The 18,972-nt window shown below is 37.7% G+C and overlaps 1 protein-coding gene across 1 annotated transcript in view; it reads right to left on the bottom strand.

The window, feature by feature from the left end:
• Positions 1–2,864: 2,864 nt before the first annotated feature.
• Positions 2,865–18,972, bottom strand: part of AGA (aspartylglucosaminidase) — a 16,517-nt gene continuing 409 nt past the window's right edge. The window contains exons 2-10 of the mRNA XM_026847002.1: positions 18,766–18,969; positions 17,074–17,243; positions 16,328–16,440; positions 11,657–11,769; positions 10,606–10,720; positions 8,611–8,686; positions 7,697–7,804; positions 5,417–5,550; positions 2,865–4,580 (exon numbers count right to left, since the gene is read on the bottom strand). Coding sequence (XP_026702803.1) covers positions 4,480–4,580; positions 5,417–5,550; positions 7,697–7,804; positions 8,611–8,686; positions 10,606–10,720; positions 11,657–11,769; positions 16,328–16,440; positions 17,074–17,243; positions 18,766–18,969 — 1,134 coding nt within the window. The 3' untranslated portion in view covers positions 2,865–4,479. The remainder of the gene's footprint in view (positions 4,581–5,416; positions 5,551–7,696; positions 7,805–8,610; positions 8,687–10,605; positions 10,721–11,656; positions 11,770–16,327; positions 16,441–17,073; positions 17,244–18,765; positions 18,970–18,972) is intronic.

Genomic DNA, 18,972 nt, shown 5'->3' with positions numbered 1-18,972 from the left:
TTTCTAACCAGTAAAAAACTCTGATGACACAGTTGTTTCTGTAAAACTCTACCTGAAAAGTATAATCAAACCCCCTTCTTTCAAAGATTTTTCTCTATCCTACTGGAAAGCTAAACAAAACAAAACCTACCAGTAACAGAAATTCCCTGAACAACTGGCACACTTGATAGTTGCTTTTATTTCACAGACCATCATCTGTCACTGTGAAGAGAATGGAAACACAGCAAATGTTGTTAAATGCACAAACATCTGAAGTAGTGATTCAGCAGCTTGAACAATACCAACAGAGCTAGTCATAAAATCCTGAGATTCTGCCACAGCTGCTCTGCGGACATTTCAGTAATGTTCTTTTTGCTGTAAATTTAATGAAACTTATGTGGAGGAATTAAACAGATCCCTCAGTGAGAACCTCTCTAGTTCAGTGCTTAACATATAACGTACTACTTGTAGATTAGAGCTAAAGTAAATTTAACTATATCACTGATGTTTCCTCACACACACAGACTACAGATAATAGAACTGAAATCCTACATATATTTTCTATTTCAAAACAAGGATGAACACAGTTGTTAATGAGTTACAGCAGTCATGCAATAACCAAACAACAAATGCTAAAAGAATTTTTAAGTTAAAAAACAATCAGCACCACTTGTTTTTACCCGACGAAAAGATAATAGATTCACTCCATTTTGTATAGTATTACTTGTAGATTATGTCTGAAAGATCAACCTTGGATTCTCTGAAAATCTGAATTATTCCTGACTGAGGCAGTTATGGATGAAAAGCCATATTCCAGTGGTAACCTACAGTGAAATGACAGACAAGTTCTCTTCAACACTTGTATACAAAACATCATCAGGGTTCACACAGATTGTTTTATTAAAGAACAATTCAGTGGCATGCAAAAACATGGCATAGTTGGCTTTATTAATCAGACCACTGAGCTAAGATTCTTTCTCTGTCTACACTGGATGAAGCTATAATTTCGTAAGAAGTTTTCAAAATAGAAAAAAGCAGGCTAGCTAGAAGCTAATGAACTTGAAAACACAGTTGGACTCAAAAAACACCCCACAACTTTACAGAAGGAATGAATTCAACTATACCACTAAAGTATAAATACATGCTGTGTAGGTTTTTTCTGCATTTTGTAGTAAAAGTTTGAGTGTAAAAACTTAGAAATATAAAATTCCTTGAAATCAGGAGCAGTAAGACTTCCCCCCCCAGCAGAAACTGTCACAGTTTTTGCTTATTCATCAAGGATTTGTACTTGTAAAAAGCTTTCTTAAAAAACTTCATGTGTCTGCTAAGCGTGAGAACAGCCCTACACTAGCAACATTTAAAAAAATATTTTTAATACAAAATATTAAGTAAATTAGTTTTTAAGTCCAGAATTCTCTCCATTACATCAGAACAGCACATGTATAAATATTATAATTTAATAAACTGTCAAATTAACAATGTATTAAAATAGTTTGCAAAAAACTAACCATTTATAACAACTAATTCAGCATGACAAAGCAACCTAGACTATTAAACCACATGATTAGTACTTATGTCTCATGGAGACAAGATCATGTATAGGTGAGCAGACTATGCAGTAAGCTAGAATTTTAACTCTGTGCCTTCAGGTACACTGTTACAGAGCACTCATCTTTCAGCATGGGCAACCCTAGCCTCTAGAGGCACACACTAGCACAGAGTGGCATAAGCACACTAGAAAGCAAGCCGTGGATGCTCTCTCAAAAAAATGAATCCCAGTGGATTCAGCTGCAGCAGTTTGAGAAGTTACCACTCAGCTGCCAGTACTGAAACCTCCTAAATTCAGTGCACAGTGCTACCTCCAAAGTAAGAATTACCGGGATTTTAGTCATCTCTTTGCACTTGACTGCCTGAGTTACCTGAAGATACAGCAGCCACGGCAAAGGGTTGTAAGTGGGACAGGTAGAGAACTTATCTTAAACCACTGCAGATATATTCAGTAAGAGCTTATTTGACTAAAGCTTGTTGCGGCTTACAGTGTACTCTGTGCAACAGGATGCTCTGAAGATCCAGTGACAGAAGTGAATCACCAAATAAATTACTTTGCTGATGAAGTTCAACAGCAGGTCATTAAAACTGGCTATTCTAGCTTGAACTTTTTCCAACTTTCAAAGATTCCATCTTAGAACATAAGGCAATAATCATTCTAAAGCACAGTACAAGTATCTAAACCATCTTATAAATGATACATTAAGGTGTGCTTTTATTACCCAATGATTTTATTCAAGTAGATAAAGAATAATTAAGGTGTTTATAACAAGACATGCTCATTTTATTTGCTCCCTCCTTTTAACTTCCTAGCTCAAGTTTAGCAAAGATTCAATTAAGTGATCAATGCGTCACCAAGTTAAGAAAACAATCAAACAGATCTTCAAATACCTATGGAACAATCCTCAAGATGCTGAAGTTCTATTACAAATAAATCCTGCTATCTCCAGAGAAAGTGACAAACCCAGCTTTGTCAGCTGTAGGTAACTGTCATGCTCTAGGTATGCAACTGCTCCTTTGCAGGGGTAGGCGTGCTACAAGAATGTGCAAGCACACAGCACATTAGTGACAAGGAAATCACAGTTATTAAGATTCATAACTTCGCCGACAAAAAAAGGTGACAGGAAGATTTCCACATCTTCACATCCAGTCAATGCAATAATCCTTGAAGGCTTGTACTACCAGGGATGTTTGGATGTCCTCTTTATTCAAACATTTCACAATAGCTGAGAATACAAGTTAGAAGGGTTCACAAGGAGGTACTCCTTATCTCTTTAAAGCTTTGAATTCTTCACTATACTTCAACCCTGTCTTTGCTTGTCACCATTTGCATGTGATTTCAAGAGAAAACATGGACTAAATCTTAGAAAGACAATTAAATATTCTCCAAATAAGTCTCATGTGTAGAGGCAGAGCTCCTCCTGTTCCCTGACCTTTACTCCAGACTTCTGCCAAATATGTTTTTAAATGGTAAAGCAAAGATCCAGTTCAATGTTTACTATTCATCATTTCTGGTTGGTTACTTCTTATGAAAACAGACTACAAGAGCCATAGACACTTTGGTCTCTTTGCATACGTACTACCACCTGTACACTTTATGAGCTACCGTTGAAAGCTGTTCTTTTTTCCAATAACCAAAGCTCTACTTTCCCCAAAAAGCAGGTGAAACTTGGCATCACTTGGAAGCAAATCACAACAGATAACTTTTAGTGGTATTTAGAACCAGAGTTTGACTGTCAGGTTTGAAAAAGTTTAAAAATTGAGTTGGGATGTAAGGTAATGCCTATTAAATTCATGACTTGAGACCTCAGTAGTGAAGTACATTAATTTCAGGCATTTCACTTAAATGTAAATTTTTAAACATAGATGAATTGCCTATGCTAACTGTGAAAGTGTCAGAACTAGCTTGTCACAAACTGTTCATAAACAACAGTTTGCAAGGATGCCTCAAACAACTTGAGTGGGATGGCCTCTGGAGAAGCAGAGCACGCTCAGCAGAGGTGGGGCGGTGGGCCATTTCTCTCCCCCTCCTTCCTGTTGTTGCCCAGAGACAGAATGTGCCTAACTGCACAGGTACAAACCAGAGAAAATTAGAACCTTCTGGAACAACCTACTGCACATGTGTAAGAAAGACTATATAAAGGCAACACCTCTCGTGTGTCTTTGTCGACCCACCACCTATGGACCAAGCTGGCTACTCTTTGACAACACAGGATCCAAGGGTGGTGATTCCCCCTTTCCTAGCCCTTCTTCCTCTTTTTTCTCTTTCCTCTTTTTGCTCTCTCTCTCTTTCTTACATACATTCATGTATGTCAGTTTTGTACGAAGTGAATTGCGATTGATTGATCAGTGACGAGTTATCAGGAAAATAGTCTCACATCAAAGTGCCTTCATTTGTTTGCTGGATATTTATCAGTTGATTGTTGCCAAATAGTCTCTATTCACTTACTGAAGTGGTCAGTTAATAAAGTGACCAGCACAATTGTTCCTCTGAGTCATTGTCATGACTCGGCCTGCCCTGTGCTCTGCAGAGCAGAGACTGGCTCTTCCACTGGCATGCAGACTCTCAGGGAATTAAGAAGATTCACTCCCCTCATAACCCCCTGTGTGGGACAACACATAACTAGAATTTTGCAACTCTGTTCACTTCCCTCAAATTACAGTCAGTTTTTTAAACCTCGCTTTAGATTACAGTACCAATCTACAATCATTTAGAAATAAATTACCAAGATAATTACATTAGGAAACCACAGATTGAGTTTAGTTGCACTATGGTAAATCATAACGTAGAAGATATCAAAACCAGTGAAGTAGTAGCTGCACCATCAACATACCTTTGCACTTGTTCACATGGTTATTGCAACCGTGAAAATGAACAACCATTTTAAAAAGTAACACCTGGAAAACCTTAGCACTTTCCTCTAAGTTTAGATATTAATAAGACAAAAGAAATTAAATGCAATCTACTACTTGTTCAGTTGGCTGATGTAACAAAGGGCTAGAAACCATGAAGTGAAACTGAGTGAATCCGGGAATTTTATTACATGCAGCACCTGGGAAAAAGAAAAAAAAAGAGTATAATTTGCTATGTTTGGGATTAGTGTCTTTGTCATTGTACTTTATCATCTAAAGACCCAGTTACTAATTCTACTACAATGGTGTCATTATTCTTTTACAATCTGTTTAACCCAAGACATCTTGACTATTTCATTTTTAAGTAAAAATACAGTCCTACTGACTGCTGTAGTGCAATTAATGCCCTTATAATACAATTTGAAACAGTAACGTGAGTTAGGAAAATACCTCTCTCTCTTTTTCAATCCTGATTAACTTAATGAGTTCCTCCAACACTAATCTCTTAAACACAGAACTATGGGAAATAAGAGATCAAAGAACAGCAATAGGCAGTCTAACTAAATAAGCTGTGTTGATTAGCAAATTGTATTTCCTACTGATCTAAGAGTTCACTAATGAGATGCCTGGCACAATGACTGATCTTCGATTGCTTTGAGGCTATGCTTAACATTCCCATTCTCCTTGCCTTATGCCATATCTAGGGGAGGCATAAGCATTCTTTTTTAAAACCTTCAAATTAATCATATGCAGTCCAGGAAAACACATGAAGGTTGTAAATATTTTTGATTTTTACTGAGACTTGCATAAATTTTGCACAAGTCTAAGATATCAAAATGCAGAGAAAAAATTAAAGTATCTCAAATCCACACTAGGACACAGATGCCATGCTAGCCAGCATTTGATATGAATGGCCAGTACTGCTGCAGTGTTCAAAGAATAATTAAAGCGTTCTGCTTTAAAATCTACCTTCAGTTTTGTACTTCTGTGACCTAGTTAGGGTCAATAAGCTTTGTCTGATAAGCAAAATACATACCATAACTTCCAGTTGTATTGGCACATATAACAGCGCCAAAGAACTTTGGAGAGTACTTCTGGATTCTGGAAATAACTTTCTGACAGGCTACTGTTGGGTCTGTTCCCATCCTCATATACTCCACAGCTTGATAACTAAAAAAACAACCAAGCCCACACCCAGACAATTAGCCAAACTCAGGTTATATACTCTAAAAAAACATTGACAGACCTTGATTTCTTTGAATAATGGAAACACATGATAAATAATCTTTAACCAAACTTCATATTGGTAATTATTGCTCAAGTTCTACATGAAAAGTAAACAGAAATAGGACTAAAAGGGACTGCAAGTTGTCATCTATGACATCTGGCATTCTAAGGCAGGAACAAGCCTGGGATAACTGATCATTTGCAGCAGAAGAGGCTAAGCAACAGATCAGTTAAAGAACTGCAAAGAAGCAGTTAAAGAGTTAGTGGCTTTTATTTTTCATTGCATGATTAAGTCTGACATTAAAAGTTATCACTAGTTTTCAAAAAGGCCAATGTCAAGATGCTTCTTTGGAGAAAATTGACCACCAATATTACATAACTGATAAATTACTGATTTCAGTAAGCATTAAAAAAATCTTTCAGACAAAACCCAAGTTTCTGAAAACCTCAAAATTGACACATTTTCTTTATTTAATGAATATGAAGGTAGAACGTTTTGATCAGGACTTTGAGTCACTTTCAAACTTTTTGCAAGCTAATTTAAAAAAAAAAAAAATCTTACTCTAAATGAAAGAGTACTCAAAATGAACTTCATTTTTATCTACAGTATCATTAGAGAAATGACTAGATGGATATTGCGTGAGATGAATCAGTTGCATTTCCAAAATGTCCTGAGGCAAAAAAGATACTTTTGTTGTTGTTTTCTTTCAGAACCTGAAGATTAAAAGATAATGCATAATATAAAAGAAAACCACCTTAGAATTTGTTTTGATGAAAGATGCATTTACCAAAACCAATTCTTGTTACACTCAGACTCAACTACAGATAGCATTAACTACAGATGTTATTAAAGTACCACAGAAGCCAACTTTCCTTGTGTTTTGAGACTCCCTTTTACCTTTGATTTATTCTAACAGTCAAATAGGTTCAAGTTGTCTAAAGATAACTAGCTGAATATAAAGCTGTATTTCACAGGGGTCTCTTCACTAATCAAAAAACTCAGTAAAATGCTACTATCTCAAAGAAGGCGGATAGAAAATATCAGCAATTTTGCCCTTTATTTGACACTTCCTTCACTTCTGGCAGGTCAATTCTATTCTTTGTTTTCATGTGGGAATATCTAAACAACATGGAATTAGGAAAGATCTGCATCTACAAGGAACCTGTGATTAACCACCTAGTCTGAGTTGTTTTCTAAAACCCACTGGTGTCAACAAAATGTTTTAAGCATTACAGCCAAACCCTTCAGGCTGCTAAACTGTAATGTAAGATTTTATTGATTAACCTCATAGTGGAGCTCAACTCCCTACTACTGTTGGTATCTGATACCTCAGGATAATTCATTAAGTTGTCAATTGCCTTGTATTTCAAGACTGCCTTGGAACAGCTTGAAACTCATTGAGGACATTTGTAAATATGCAACAGCTAGTAGGCATTCATAACTGCCAGATTTTCAGAAAAAGCATCTGAGTAATATGAAGGCCACTCCTATATATTCTCCCAAGCATCAGTGCCCATTATGTTCAGCATAGACTTCCATAACTCATTCCTGCTGAGGCTGACCCACAAGAATGACTGTCAAGACTCAGTGATGAAAACAGCCATATTTTACACAGGTTATTCAACCACGATGACAGCACTAAAACACCTCTTCCAGTTTCAAATTAGATGGAATTACATAGGACTGTTATAGTGACACCTCCCCACTCTCCTGAGCAATCTAAAACTCACTCCTCATCCTTTCTACAATTTGTAACACTTATTTCCCACACAAAAAAGCACTTTGAAGGAGAAAGCTAATCAGTTCTGTTAAAAAGCATGCAGGTTGGGAATACACTCATTACCTGATGCCTGTTTGCGCACAGCTTGACAGCATTAAGGGATCTGTCATCAAGATATTTAAGAAGTCACTTCTTTTAAGACAGATCATAAGGATGACTTGATTCTGCTACTGTTCTTTCCCCTTCCACCCTTCCTTTACTCCCACTTCAGCAACCAGTAAGTCAGACTGTCTTTTTAATCAATTACTTCATCTGCTGAGTTCACATTTTGCTAGAGAAAGCTATCAATGTCTGCCCTAAGGACAAACCTGGGTAAGAAGCGCATCATGACATCACCATCCCCAGTGGCTGCAGCTCCTCCGGCTGTACTATCTGCATAGGATCCTGCTCCAGCTATCGGAGAATCTCCTACACGGCTGTAGTGAACAATGGAGAAAAAAAAAAAAAGAAACTACAGAAAATGGTAATTTACTAATTCCAGTGGGATTGCATTAATGGAGTAGCCCTTGGCCTGATATTGACAAGTTCTTATGACATGGGCACACTTCTAACTTTGTCAACCTCACTGCCTCCAGCTGGGTTAGTGTTAAACCCACAGGAGAAAAGAACAGGTAAAGAGGTCACTCCTCTGCATTCAGAAGTCTTGCCTTGAAACTACAAATAAAAGTGATCTGTGATAACCTGACTAACTTGAGGCTTAATCCACCTCCAATGCACAACTGTTTGTTATTATACTGACTATAGTTAGGGCAGTAAGGTTGAGCCAGTGGGCAACAATAAGCAGCTGGGGACATTAGTAAGTTCAGTAACTTGCTGCTAAATTCAGAAGCTGTCTGACTTGGTTGACAGACAAGATTCTGAACTGGGTAGAAAAAAAATCTCAAAGACAAAATACAAGCCCAGGGCTCTAATTCTATGTACACTGCTTTGGAGATTATGCACCTCTCCGGAATTCTCATTTATCTCTGGTGCCTTGCCTTACAAGCTGCCTCACAACTGTGCCAGTTTGTGTCTCTATGGTGAATTAAGCCAGCTGAAAAACAGGCATTCTATCAAACACAAATCATCTTGCAACTGAATCATTTTATCAGTATTAGGATTTACAGCAGTGCCCAGAAATAGGCAAGGCCATTTTGTGATCATCGCAATCTAAAACACATAACCTTTGGATAAGCTTAATGCAGGAAATGAGATGGGAAGAAAACTTTTTTGTAATACTAACCCTGGAATTTTGTGGGCTGCACCATTAGTAGATGTCCCAGAAGCAACAGTTCCGCTCTCACCAATTACAACCATACCTAAAATTTTCAATAGAGATGAAACATTCTGAAACACTAACAAATTTGTTAAACTGACACTATGGTTATCAAACAGAACCATAATGCACAGACTATTCAAAATACTGATATCCTGACACACAGCAAAGTTGTACTCAAAGAAAAAAAAAAAATCTTTGTAAAACACATCTGGGAAGTTTTTCAGTGTATTACAAGAGCTCAGAAGGGAATCTAGAACAGCAAGTGCTATACTGTTCAGAGCTGTACATTATTGCTGCCCAAGCAGCCACTGTCTCCTGATATACACCTGCATTAACCAGTAGACAAGTGCCTGGTGTCACCACATCCTGCACTGGTACCATAAGAACAACAAAATTTGAAGTCATAAATGGTGCTCGAGGGAGATTAAAAGAAAAGCCAGGAGGATGAGCTTATACTTGGCAGAAGGTGAATACTGCCTACCAAAGTAACAGGAATTACATGACAGGCAAATGTGTGGATGAGCCTACCCCTTATTGACTTGTGCTGATAAGGAAGCCACTGCCTCATTAGAGTAGTTTAGACTGGTACTTGCAACAGGATTTGGGATCAGCTGATTCTCCACTGAGCAAAACTTTATCTCTTTAAGAGATGGCAGAAATTGCTGCTGGCATGAAACTCCAGTACAAAGTGAGAGCCAAGAAACAGAATTCAAATGCCATGATGTCACTAAGCCGTATCTCCCCATAAAAAAAGTTTCCTAACCAGTAGAAGCTAAAAGCATAGAGGCGCTGAGTCTATGGCCACCATTAGCCTCTGCAAAACGACTGGAAGAGCATCAATTCCTACCAACTTCTTAAATGCATTCTGAATTAAGACTTTTCTCAAAATGTGTTAGTCAAGGAGACATTTCATATACAAAACAAACAGTGGAGCAGGAGAACTTGATAAGCCCATCACATACTATAAAACAGCTCAGGAGTACTTAATGATACAAGCAATCCCTGAATTGCATTTAGCAGATTCCCCTCTCATCCTGACACTCCACAGTTTCCACATTTTCTAGAACATATTGAAGACTGTATATCCCAGTAAAGAAAGCTACCTAGCAACTTAAGAACTTGGTAGGTTGCCTGGCTTCTGTAGAACATTAATTGGTTATTAGTAGGGTGGACTGGAAGCAAAGAAGAAAGATTCAAACTTGAAACAAGCTGTTAATTCTTGGTATTGCAAATACTGTTAGGCAAAAAGTTCTGAATTGCTAAACTGAGAAAAATCCAGACTAAAACAAAAAGTGTAAGTTTCAAGACTACAAAGTATAAAGCTTTGAAAGACATTAATCTGTAACTGCTCCAGTCCTTTGTCTGATCTGCTCATTAATCAGTTTATAGGCTTAGCAATTAACAATCCTCAATCAGTACATTCTTAGAAGTCTTTGGGGACTACTACTGCTAACCTGCTTTAAGCATAGTAGTTTCTGTAGAAATTTATTGATTTAGTCAAAAGCCAGAACAGAAGAAGAATGAAAGTAATCTCTATTTTATAAGTTTAAGGACTATCTGGCAGTCTAACTTTTTAGGTTAGATTAGGAGTGACTCGACCTATGTTAACCATAACCAAGATAAAAATAGTTATTTTTAACCTTGATCAGTTTTCTAAGAATCCATAACTACCCAAGCAATTATGCCAAGAATATCTGACAGAAAAGCAGCAGGGCAATGAAACAGCTAAGGGCTAAAAATGAAGCAAGTGGCTGTGCAGCCAGCACACTGAAAAAAAATAACACAAAAAAAATTCCTACTTTTAGGCATTCAATCCTAACACATAAGTAACACAAGCTTGAAACCATTATAAATAGGAAATAATGCCTATATGAAACACTTGTCTTTAAACTCAGTATGATTTAAATTGTAGGGGAATGAGGAAACAAAAATAGCATCACAGTTACTAAAGATTGTTACCAATAGTATCATGATTATGAACACTTCTTTGTGAGATGGTCTGTTCTTCTTTACACGTTACTTTTTCAGGCCGTTTGTATGGTCCACAGGATTTTGAAGAGTCTGGTACCACATTCTGTAATTATTTTGTTATTTTCATGAATAACATATTATGCTGCATTAAAGTACTACAATCAATATCTATAATCTACTACACATGTATCAGATCCCCAATACTTAAATTATACAGCCATACTGAAATCCCACAAGTTGTTTTGTTTAAAGAATAAAGACTGACTTGTGGTATTATATGTTTTTCCTACTAGGAAGTTATGTTGTTCACATTAAAGAATCTCTTTTGCTCAGTTGATCAGTAAAGAAAAAACAAAACCATACACTCATTCTTCAGCAAAATAAGAAAATCTTCAAACTGAAAAAACAACCAGATGAACTAAGCTTGTTTTACTAATGTCAAGATATTATGTCAAGTCACTATCATAGTCAAGATATTCTCCCAGCTGAAAAACAGAATACATATTGAATTAAAATGGTTCAGTAATGCAGCATTTCATATCCAAGACACAACGAAGGCAGTGCATAAACATGTAGAAATCTGCAACTCCAATCCCAAAATAAAAAAAACAAAGCCACCCTTACCACAACAGGCAAGTTTAACAGAGCTGCATTAATGCGATGTGTTTACAGGTCTGAATAAGGCCACTCTAAGGACCTTAATTGCTACTGTAAGATTTTCTTTCAGGAATTTATATATGCATCAAAAATATACATGCACCACTTTTAGTTTGAGAAGTTCTGCCCAAATTTGAAGATAAAAAAAAATTTCCCTCACTAAAACAGCAACATCAAAACCAGGAGGATTTAAGAAGTAAGAGCTAGATGCATACTCTTCCCGAGTCTACCAAATGCTTGGCCATTCCAAGTTTGTTCTGTTTAATAAGCAAAACTTTTTTATCTCTTCACATGTAAAGCACAACTTCGACATAAGCTGAAGAGGCAATGCTGCATTACTGACTTTCTAAACCCCCACTTCACCACCATCACTGCACTGTACCTTCCAGTAGTTTGGCTGACAGCTTTGATTAAGCCACTGTGAATACACCGAAAGAGATTTTTGGGTAGTTAAATCTTCATATGGAAACCCCATTCTTACAGCAAACAGGGAGGCTTTAAAAGCAACAACAAAACCAAAACCATCGATTTATTCACATTTTTATATATTTTATGATAATACATTCATGTAATGTTATCTAGAAAACAAGAAATTCTACACTCTTTATGGAACTGAGAAATATTTCTTCAGAGAGCAGTTATCAGTCATTATAGTGATGCACAGCTGCAGTAACAAACTCTCCTTTCATGGCCAGTATCAGATTTTCTCAGTTCACTGTAACTATGTTAACATGTAAGTTTTATCATTGAAAGAGAAAGAAATTTAAGTCTGTTAACCAACTGGACACAAATAACCTGGAGCAAGAGTGGCCTGGGCTGTGTGTGTCACAAATATTTAAATAAGTGATACAAATAATAGCATATTTTCCTTAAAAAACTAATCTTCTATGAAATGTAAGTAAACTAGTAGCACAAGATTGGCACTAACCACTGGTATTTGCAGAAATCAATCCACCATCTTACATCATATTATACTTCTTCCTTGCAGCTTTAAAAGTGATTGCTTCATTGTTTTCAAAATTAATATAGTATGCACCAAGGGAGCAAAAGAAATGCCAACACAAGCAGTGGAAGAATGCTGTACTTCTAAAAATTGCTTTTATAGTTAGGGAGAGGGAAAAGAAAAAGGATCCAACTGTTCTGCCATCTTTTAGTTGTAGATACCTTTGATATTACCTAGCAACAGATACTGTTGCTAGATTCAGATGCTTGAACAATTTATATTACCAATCCTTGATAATAATGTCACTGTAAGACACAGCTGAACAAGATTTCTGCAATACAAGAATTAGGAAAAGCCTTTAATTATTTTTGGACAGCTTTTCTGCGTTTTTCTTAAAAACTAACAAAATTAAAGTTTCTTCACTCAGAGGAAAAGAAAAATAACAGCTTCAAAGAAATATTTATTTATTTTCCCATTTCTAGAACAAAGAGGCAGGGGTTTTTATGGTGTTTGGGTCTTTTTTAAGGTAAAATTTTGCTTGTGCATGTTTGTCAGTCATTCTTTCATGATGTTTGAAGGCTTATTTCTATTCCAGGAGGCACAGCTGGTTATTTTTTACTCTCTGAACTTTTTACTTGGATTATTGGTCTAAGTATTGCTAGGACAAAAAGGAAAAAGTTCAGGGACACTATGATGTGAAACTTTCCTATCCATTAGGGACAAACCTGAAAATTTCTTGGCAGATAACCAAAATAATCCTTTTCCTCACTTGTAATCATTCTGCACTAAATGTCTCTCATCAGACTCAGTCCTACATTGGTAGAGATGGCCTTTATTGCTAGTTTTCTAAGACTTGTCCTAAAGAAATTAGGCAATGAATGGAGAAAGCAGTTCTTTTAACAGTGCAAGAACTGCTCACTGTGGTTAGCTGCATCTGTTCAGCAAAAGCTACACCAAGAACAAGAAGCAGGGAACTACAGGCTGATCAGCCTCACCTCTGAGGTGGTGATCACTGAGAGGTGATGTAATCACTGAGAAGACGATGTAACTACCCTGGAAACCATTTCTAAGCACATGAAGGACAAGAAGGTGATCAGAAGTAGTCAGCATGGCTTCACAAAAGGGAAGTCATGCTTCATCAGCCTGATAACCATCTATGATGAAACAACTGGCTTGGTAGATGAGGTGAGAACAGTGGATATTGTCTACCTTGATTTCTGTAAGGTTTCTGACACTGTTTCCCTAAGATCTCCAAAGAGAAGGTGATAAAGTATTGGCTGGATGTGCAGTGACATGGACTGAAAACTGGCTGAAGGGCTTAGCTCAGAGGGTTGTGATCAGTGGTGTGACGCCTAGTTGGAGCCAGTAACTAGCAGTGTACCACTAGGGTCAATACTGGGTCCAGTAACATTCAGTATCTTCATTATTGATCTGCATGATGGGGCAGAGTATATGTACCCTCAGCAAATTTTACAGATGATTCAAAACTGGGAGGAGTGGCTGAAGCACTGGGGGTTATGCTGGTATCCAGAGTGATCTTGACAGGCTAAAGAAATGGGCTGATAAGAACCTCAGACAGCTCAACAAAGAGAACTGCAAAGCCCTGCACCTGGAGAGGAACTACCCCATACACCAGTACATTCTGGGGCCACCCAGGGAGAAAGTAGCTTGGCAGGAGAAGACCTAGTTCTGGTGGGCGGCAAGCTCAATGTCAGTAAGCAACGTGCCCTTGCAGCAAAGGCAGGTAACAGTGCAGGCTGGGCTCCACATTAGGAGGAGTGCTGCCAGCGGGTCAAGGGAGGCGATCTTTCCCCTCCACTCAGCATTGGAAAGGCCACACCTGGAGTACCATGTCCAGTTCTGGGCTCCCCAGTACAGAGACATGGACATACTGGAGAGAGTCGAGCAAAGGGCCACAAAGATGATTAATGGACTGGAGAATCTCTCCTATGAGGAAAGGTTGAGGGAGCTGAGACTCTTCAGCCTCGAGAAGAAAAGGCTCTGGAAGGGATCTCATCAGTGTATAAAAATATCTGAAGGGAGGGTGTAAAGAAGAGTCACATGGAAAAGTTAAGGGGTAATGGGTACAAGCTACTCCTGGGGAGATTCCAATTGGACACAAGAGGAAAATTTTTCACAATGAGAACAATCAGTCACTGGAATAATCTCCCCCAGGAAGTGGTAGATTCCCAATGCTGGACACTTTTAACATTCAGCTAGACAGGGCACTGGGCCATCTTGTCTAGACCATGCTTTTGCCAGAAAGGTTGAACCAGATGATCCTTGGGGTGCTTTCCAACCTGGTATACTATGATTCTATGGAACAAAATTAATGCATGACACAGCCTGCCTTCTCCCCTCTAGTGTCAACCACTCAGAAATTAAATTTTAAGAGACAGGCAGACTTTCCCAGATTATATCATTAAATATATACAAATAAAAGTGCAGTTTAGTTATTGGGAAATAATAAGGAATAACCTCAGCAATTTTTCATCTTGAATCAAAAAAAAAAAAGGCTGCAGAGATTATATACGTTTCTAGCTAGCTTTTCTAGTGAAAATGTAAATATTTTTATTTAGAAAAGAAATTGTCATTTTCTCTCACATGCTGATTTGAAGGTTCAAATGTATTATTCTGAAGCTATAGCTCTAATTTCTCCTTATCAGTCTTTACCTGGTAAAGACAACTATAGTTTCCTTTATCCAAGCTCCTATTTCCACAGAAAATACATTCCTTCACAAGAAATATTATTCTTTCTCAATTTCTCCACTGCTCCGATTCGTTCACTAACATTTATCACCAATTTTTACTCAGACATATCTTCAGCTTTCCTGTCTTTCTTTTGCCACAACTGCTACACAGTTTCTTCTGAGGAAGTTCTCACTGACAGCAAGGACTCAGTATATCAGCCTTGTCCACATGATTCCTATTATGCAAAGAGCTATCTTCTTAGGCTGTTCTTCTGCTTCTTATCTCTTCCACTCATTCTACCAATCAAAAGTTAAAAATATTTTGGTAACTACCAATGAGGAAAGGACTATTATGAGCATTTCTTCCTCCGTTACTTAATACCTGACCAATTTCTTTTTCAGTATCACCTGTGAAATCTCTCTTACCAAAGCCACTCATAACCTAATCATGGCCAACTGCTCATGAAATAGATATTTCATAATATTCATAATTCAATATTCATAATTCATAAATAGAACCCACAAATAGAACTTTTCAGACCTTCTGTCAAACACTGTCCTCACCTCCCTCTATTGACCTATTTTACCCTATCAAAAAGCTGCTGTTACACTTATTTCTCTATCATTCTGTACACATTAATTCCTTCAAGAATCTTTTCTTATCAGTTTCAAAGCACTTGACTCACCCTTAATGCTCAGATGTCAATTTCCACACTTGTCTCTGCATTTTTTTTCTGAGCAGGTTCACACAGTTTAAAAGTCCTTAACTGTGAGCCAAGTGACTTTCCACTCAATATTCATATACCTCCCTGGAACATACATCTTGTTTTGAAACCACTGTTAGTCTAGCAGCTGCTCCTATTTTAAAAGCTCAACTATTCCTCCAGTTTGCTATTGCTCTTTAGTTGTGCCTAGGAGTACAGCTCCTAATGTAATTTTTTTCATTCAAGTTCTAATATTTTTAAACTATGAAATACAGTAATCATGTTCAATATATACTAAAGTAGTAAAATGTATTATCTGTAATGTCTATTAATTCTGTCATTCCTTAGAGAAAGTTACTTAATGGTTTTAAATTAAATGTTTACATCTAACAGCTTCTACAGTGTCTTGTATCAAATCACCCTTGATACTTTTGACAGCAGCGATATCAGCAAAGCTTTGGGATTATAAATGAATATTTGCAGTTAAATAGGTGGAAAGACTATAAAATTCTATTTTTCATGGCCAAATAACAGACTAAAACCTAATTCATATGCATGTAATAAGAAAGTAAACACTTTTGAATTATTCGACTAGATTCATTTGACTGTCAGGGAATCCTTCCACCTATATATTACCAAGATTAACATATGGCAATTTTAACAGGAAGTGTTTTAGAAAGAGGGTATGACTTGGAAACAGTTAAAGGAATAATTACCTGACTCTCCCACTAATAATGTATGCTTAGTGTATTCCATAACCTTCCGCGCCACACCAATTGCATTTTTTATATGCCTGAGATCCGCAACTGCCCCAACGTCCATAGTGTTACTGGAAAAAATATTTAAAACTTGTTAAAAAAACAAGAATAACTACATTTTTTATTAGACAAAATCTGTTCTCATCTAGATTAGAAAAATTGCTCCTTTAACATACTGCTTTAATTGATCTATGTCACAGACAGACGGCATCATGCTAGTAGGGAAGAACTTCGTACACGTATGATTTCCTTTCACAGGCATGGGGATATTGCTCAAGTAACAATAACTACATCCACAGTAGGGTAACTATTTTGTTACATAAACTCATAACATGAACCACACACTTGCAATTCCTTTTTAATCAGGAAGTTTTAAATGTTAAAGTATAAAGACAATTGCTGCAGAAGTGAAATATTTATGGAATGATTGTACAGGGAAAGCTTACAATGCTACAAACCATCTGCTTTGCAAGTTCTGTATCTAGAGCCAGATAACGGAACTACATGTAAAGATTCATAACAAACATGCTTAGCTACTCTTCCACCAGTTAAAGAAGTATTTTTCCTAGTTCCACCAGTTTCCTAGTTCCACAAGTTAACATATAACTTGTCCCATAGTCAGCCTGTACAACATCTCTGTACAACTCACATTAAAGTGTCTAAAAATGACAAGGATCATTCTTCTCTCCATGTAGTCTTCTTACCCATCCATAATCATTGCGTCCAGTGTTGTTTCTCCACTTTCATCTGGGCTTCCTCCATATCCCACACTCCCATCGCACTGGTCAATCTCACACTGACCACATCCTCGCTCAACTGCATCCAGCTCAGAACCTCCCAACTGTAACACTCTCCAAGCTGTAACCCACACAAATAATTAAATGTCACCAGTGAAAACAAGCTCGACTACTGCTTTAAAGAATGTTTTAAAGATGGACATAATGAACACGTACTATGTAAGTGGATAAAGAAAGTAAACTATAACTTATAGGTGAAATAAAAGTCCAAATATAAATAATTCAAAAGAATGTAAATCATTACTTTTCTGAACACTTTTTCTTGCATGTTTCATTAGTGTTTCTGGCTGAGTAACAAAGCTTTTTTCTGACTAGCAAAGTATTCTTTACTATCATCACAAGTTTATGTATTAAATAACCTCCTGTGTACGCAGAACCAAACATTAGTTTATCACTGTTTTTTTAAAGCCTTTAGGGGGGAGGGAGAGGGGGAAGGAAAACTTTCATTTTAAAAAAAGGAAGTTATAACAAGCAGTTCTCAAAAGCTTCCTATGAGAATACTAAGTGTCCAGCTGCAAAACAAAAAGATCTAAACCTACATCAGTAACTTCATGAGAACAAGAAGTGTAAATGATATACAAGAAATTACAGTCTCCACCTTCTCCTGTTCAACCCTTGGTCTTCTATTCTTTAGGATCTAGCTCAGGGTACAGTTTTGTAAGACATTACGAACACGCCAAACAACACAACTTGAATAAACTGGGCCTGAAGGCTTTGCACATATCATATTTCACAAGGTTGGACCTGAGGCAAGATTTTTCCATGATAGCTGAGCTTGCTGCCAGTGACAGTTGCAGTCCTGCTTCCTCCTCCCTGTGCTGGCTCTGGGGTTCTTATCATCTGCCAGACCCAGCACAGGGGAGGTAACAGAATGACACCGCCCAGCTCTTTTGGGAAGATCTATTACACTGTCTCAACCATCTCAGGAAGTCTCATCTTCACAAATGCTGCATGAAACTGCCTGCACCAAGGAAATAGTATGACTTAATACCTAGCAGCCAACTCCACATATGGTTGTGCATTATAAACTTCAGTGGAAAATGCTCCAATTTCTATGATCTTTATTTCTGTGATTAACCTTAACACAAGCTTTCAAAAGCTGCAAAGCAGTGCAGTGCAAAAGCCTTGCAGTTTTCATGACTGTATTTCACTTGTGACCTATACAAGGCTTTATAGGTAACTCATTTCACTAGCAAGACTTCCCTAGTAAGGGGTTATTTACAACCCACCTATGTTAAACTAGCCTGCGAGTCTTTTAAAATCAGTATCCACAAGTAATTTACGTTGCCACGGGAAAAACTTACTTTGACTGTTAATAACATATCACTAAACAAGGCAGAGCTCCAAAAATACAATACTCAGATCTAAATCTCTGGGGGCCAGAATGAATCTCGGAAGAACACCATTAAAAACAAGGCACCACTACGAACGCCGCAAGAGTGTAAACCACATTATTAGCAGAAGAATGTTTGCAATCTAGCTTTTCAACAGTTCATAAGCTTTTTTTTTTTTTTTTTTAACCGCATTTTTCCCAACCTTGAAAGTTAAACCATTCGCTCGCAGCTCTCAGCACCAGGGCTCGGCAGCATTGCTGCAAACGCAAGCCCAGCGGCTTGGTACTCCGGATCCGGCAGAGCCGCCGTAGGCGCAGCCTCCGGGCCGGTTCCGTGGCTCGCTCCGCCCTGCGAGGGGCGCAGAGGGGCAGGAGGCAGCCCGGGCCCGCCGCAGCCAGGGCCGTTTATCGGAAGCAGGGTCACAGCCCGCTTCTTCCTGCCAGGCGTAAGCGCGGTCACGCCTAAGAAACTT

Source organism: Athene cunicularia, assembly GCF_003259725.1.
Source record: "Athene cunicularia isolate RWA chromosome 4 unlocalized genomic scaffold, athCun1 chr4_part1, whole genome shotgun sequence".
Classification (NCBI taxonomy): Eukaryota; Metazoa; Chordata; class Aves; order Strigiformes; family Strigidae; genus Athene; species Athene cunicularia.
This window is presented reverse-complemented; position numbering and strand designations above follow the sequence as displayed.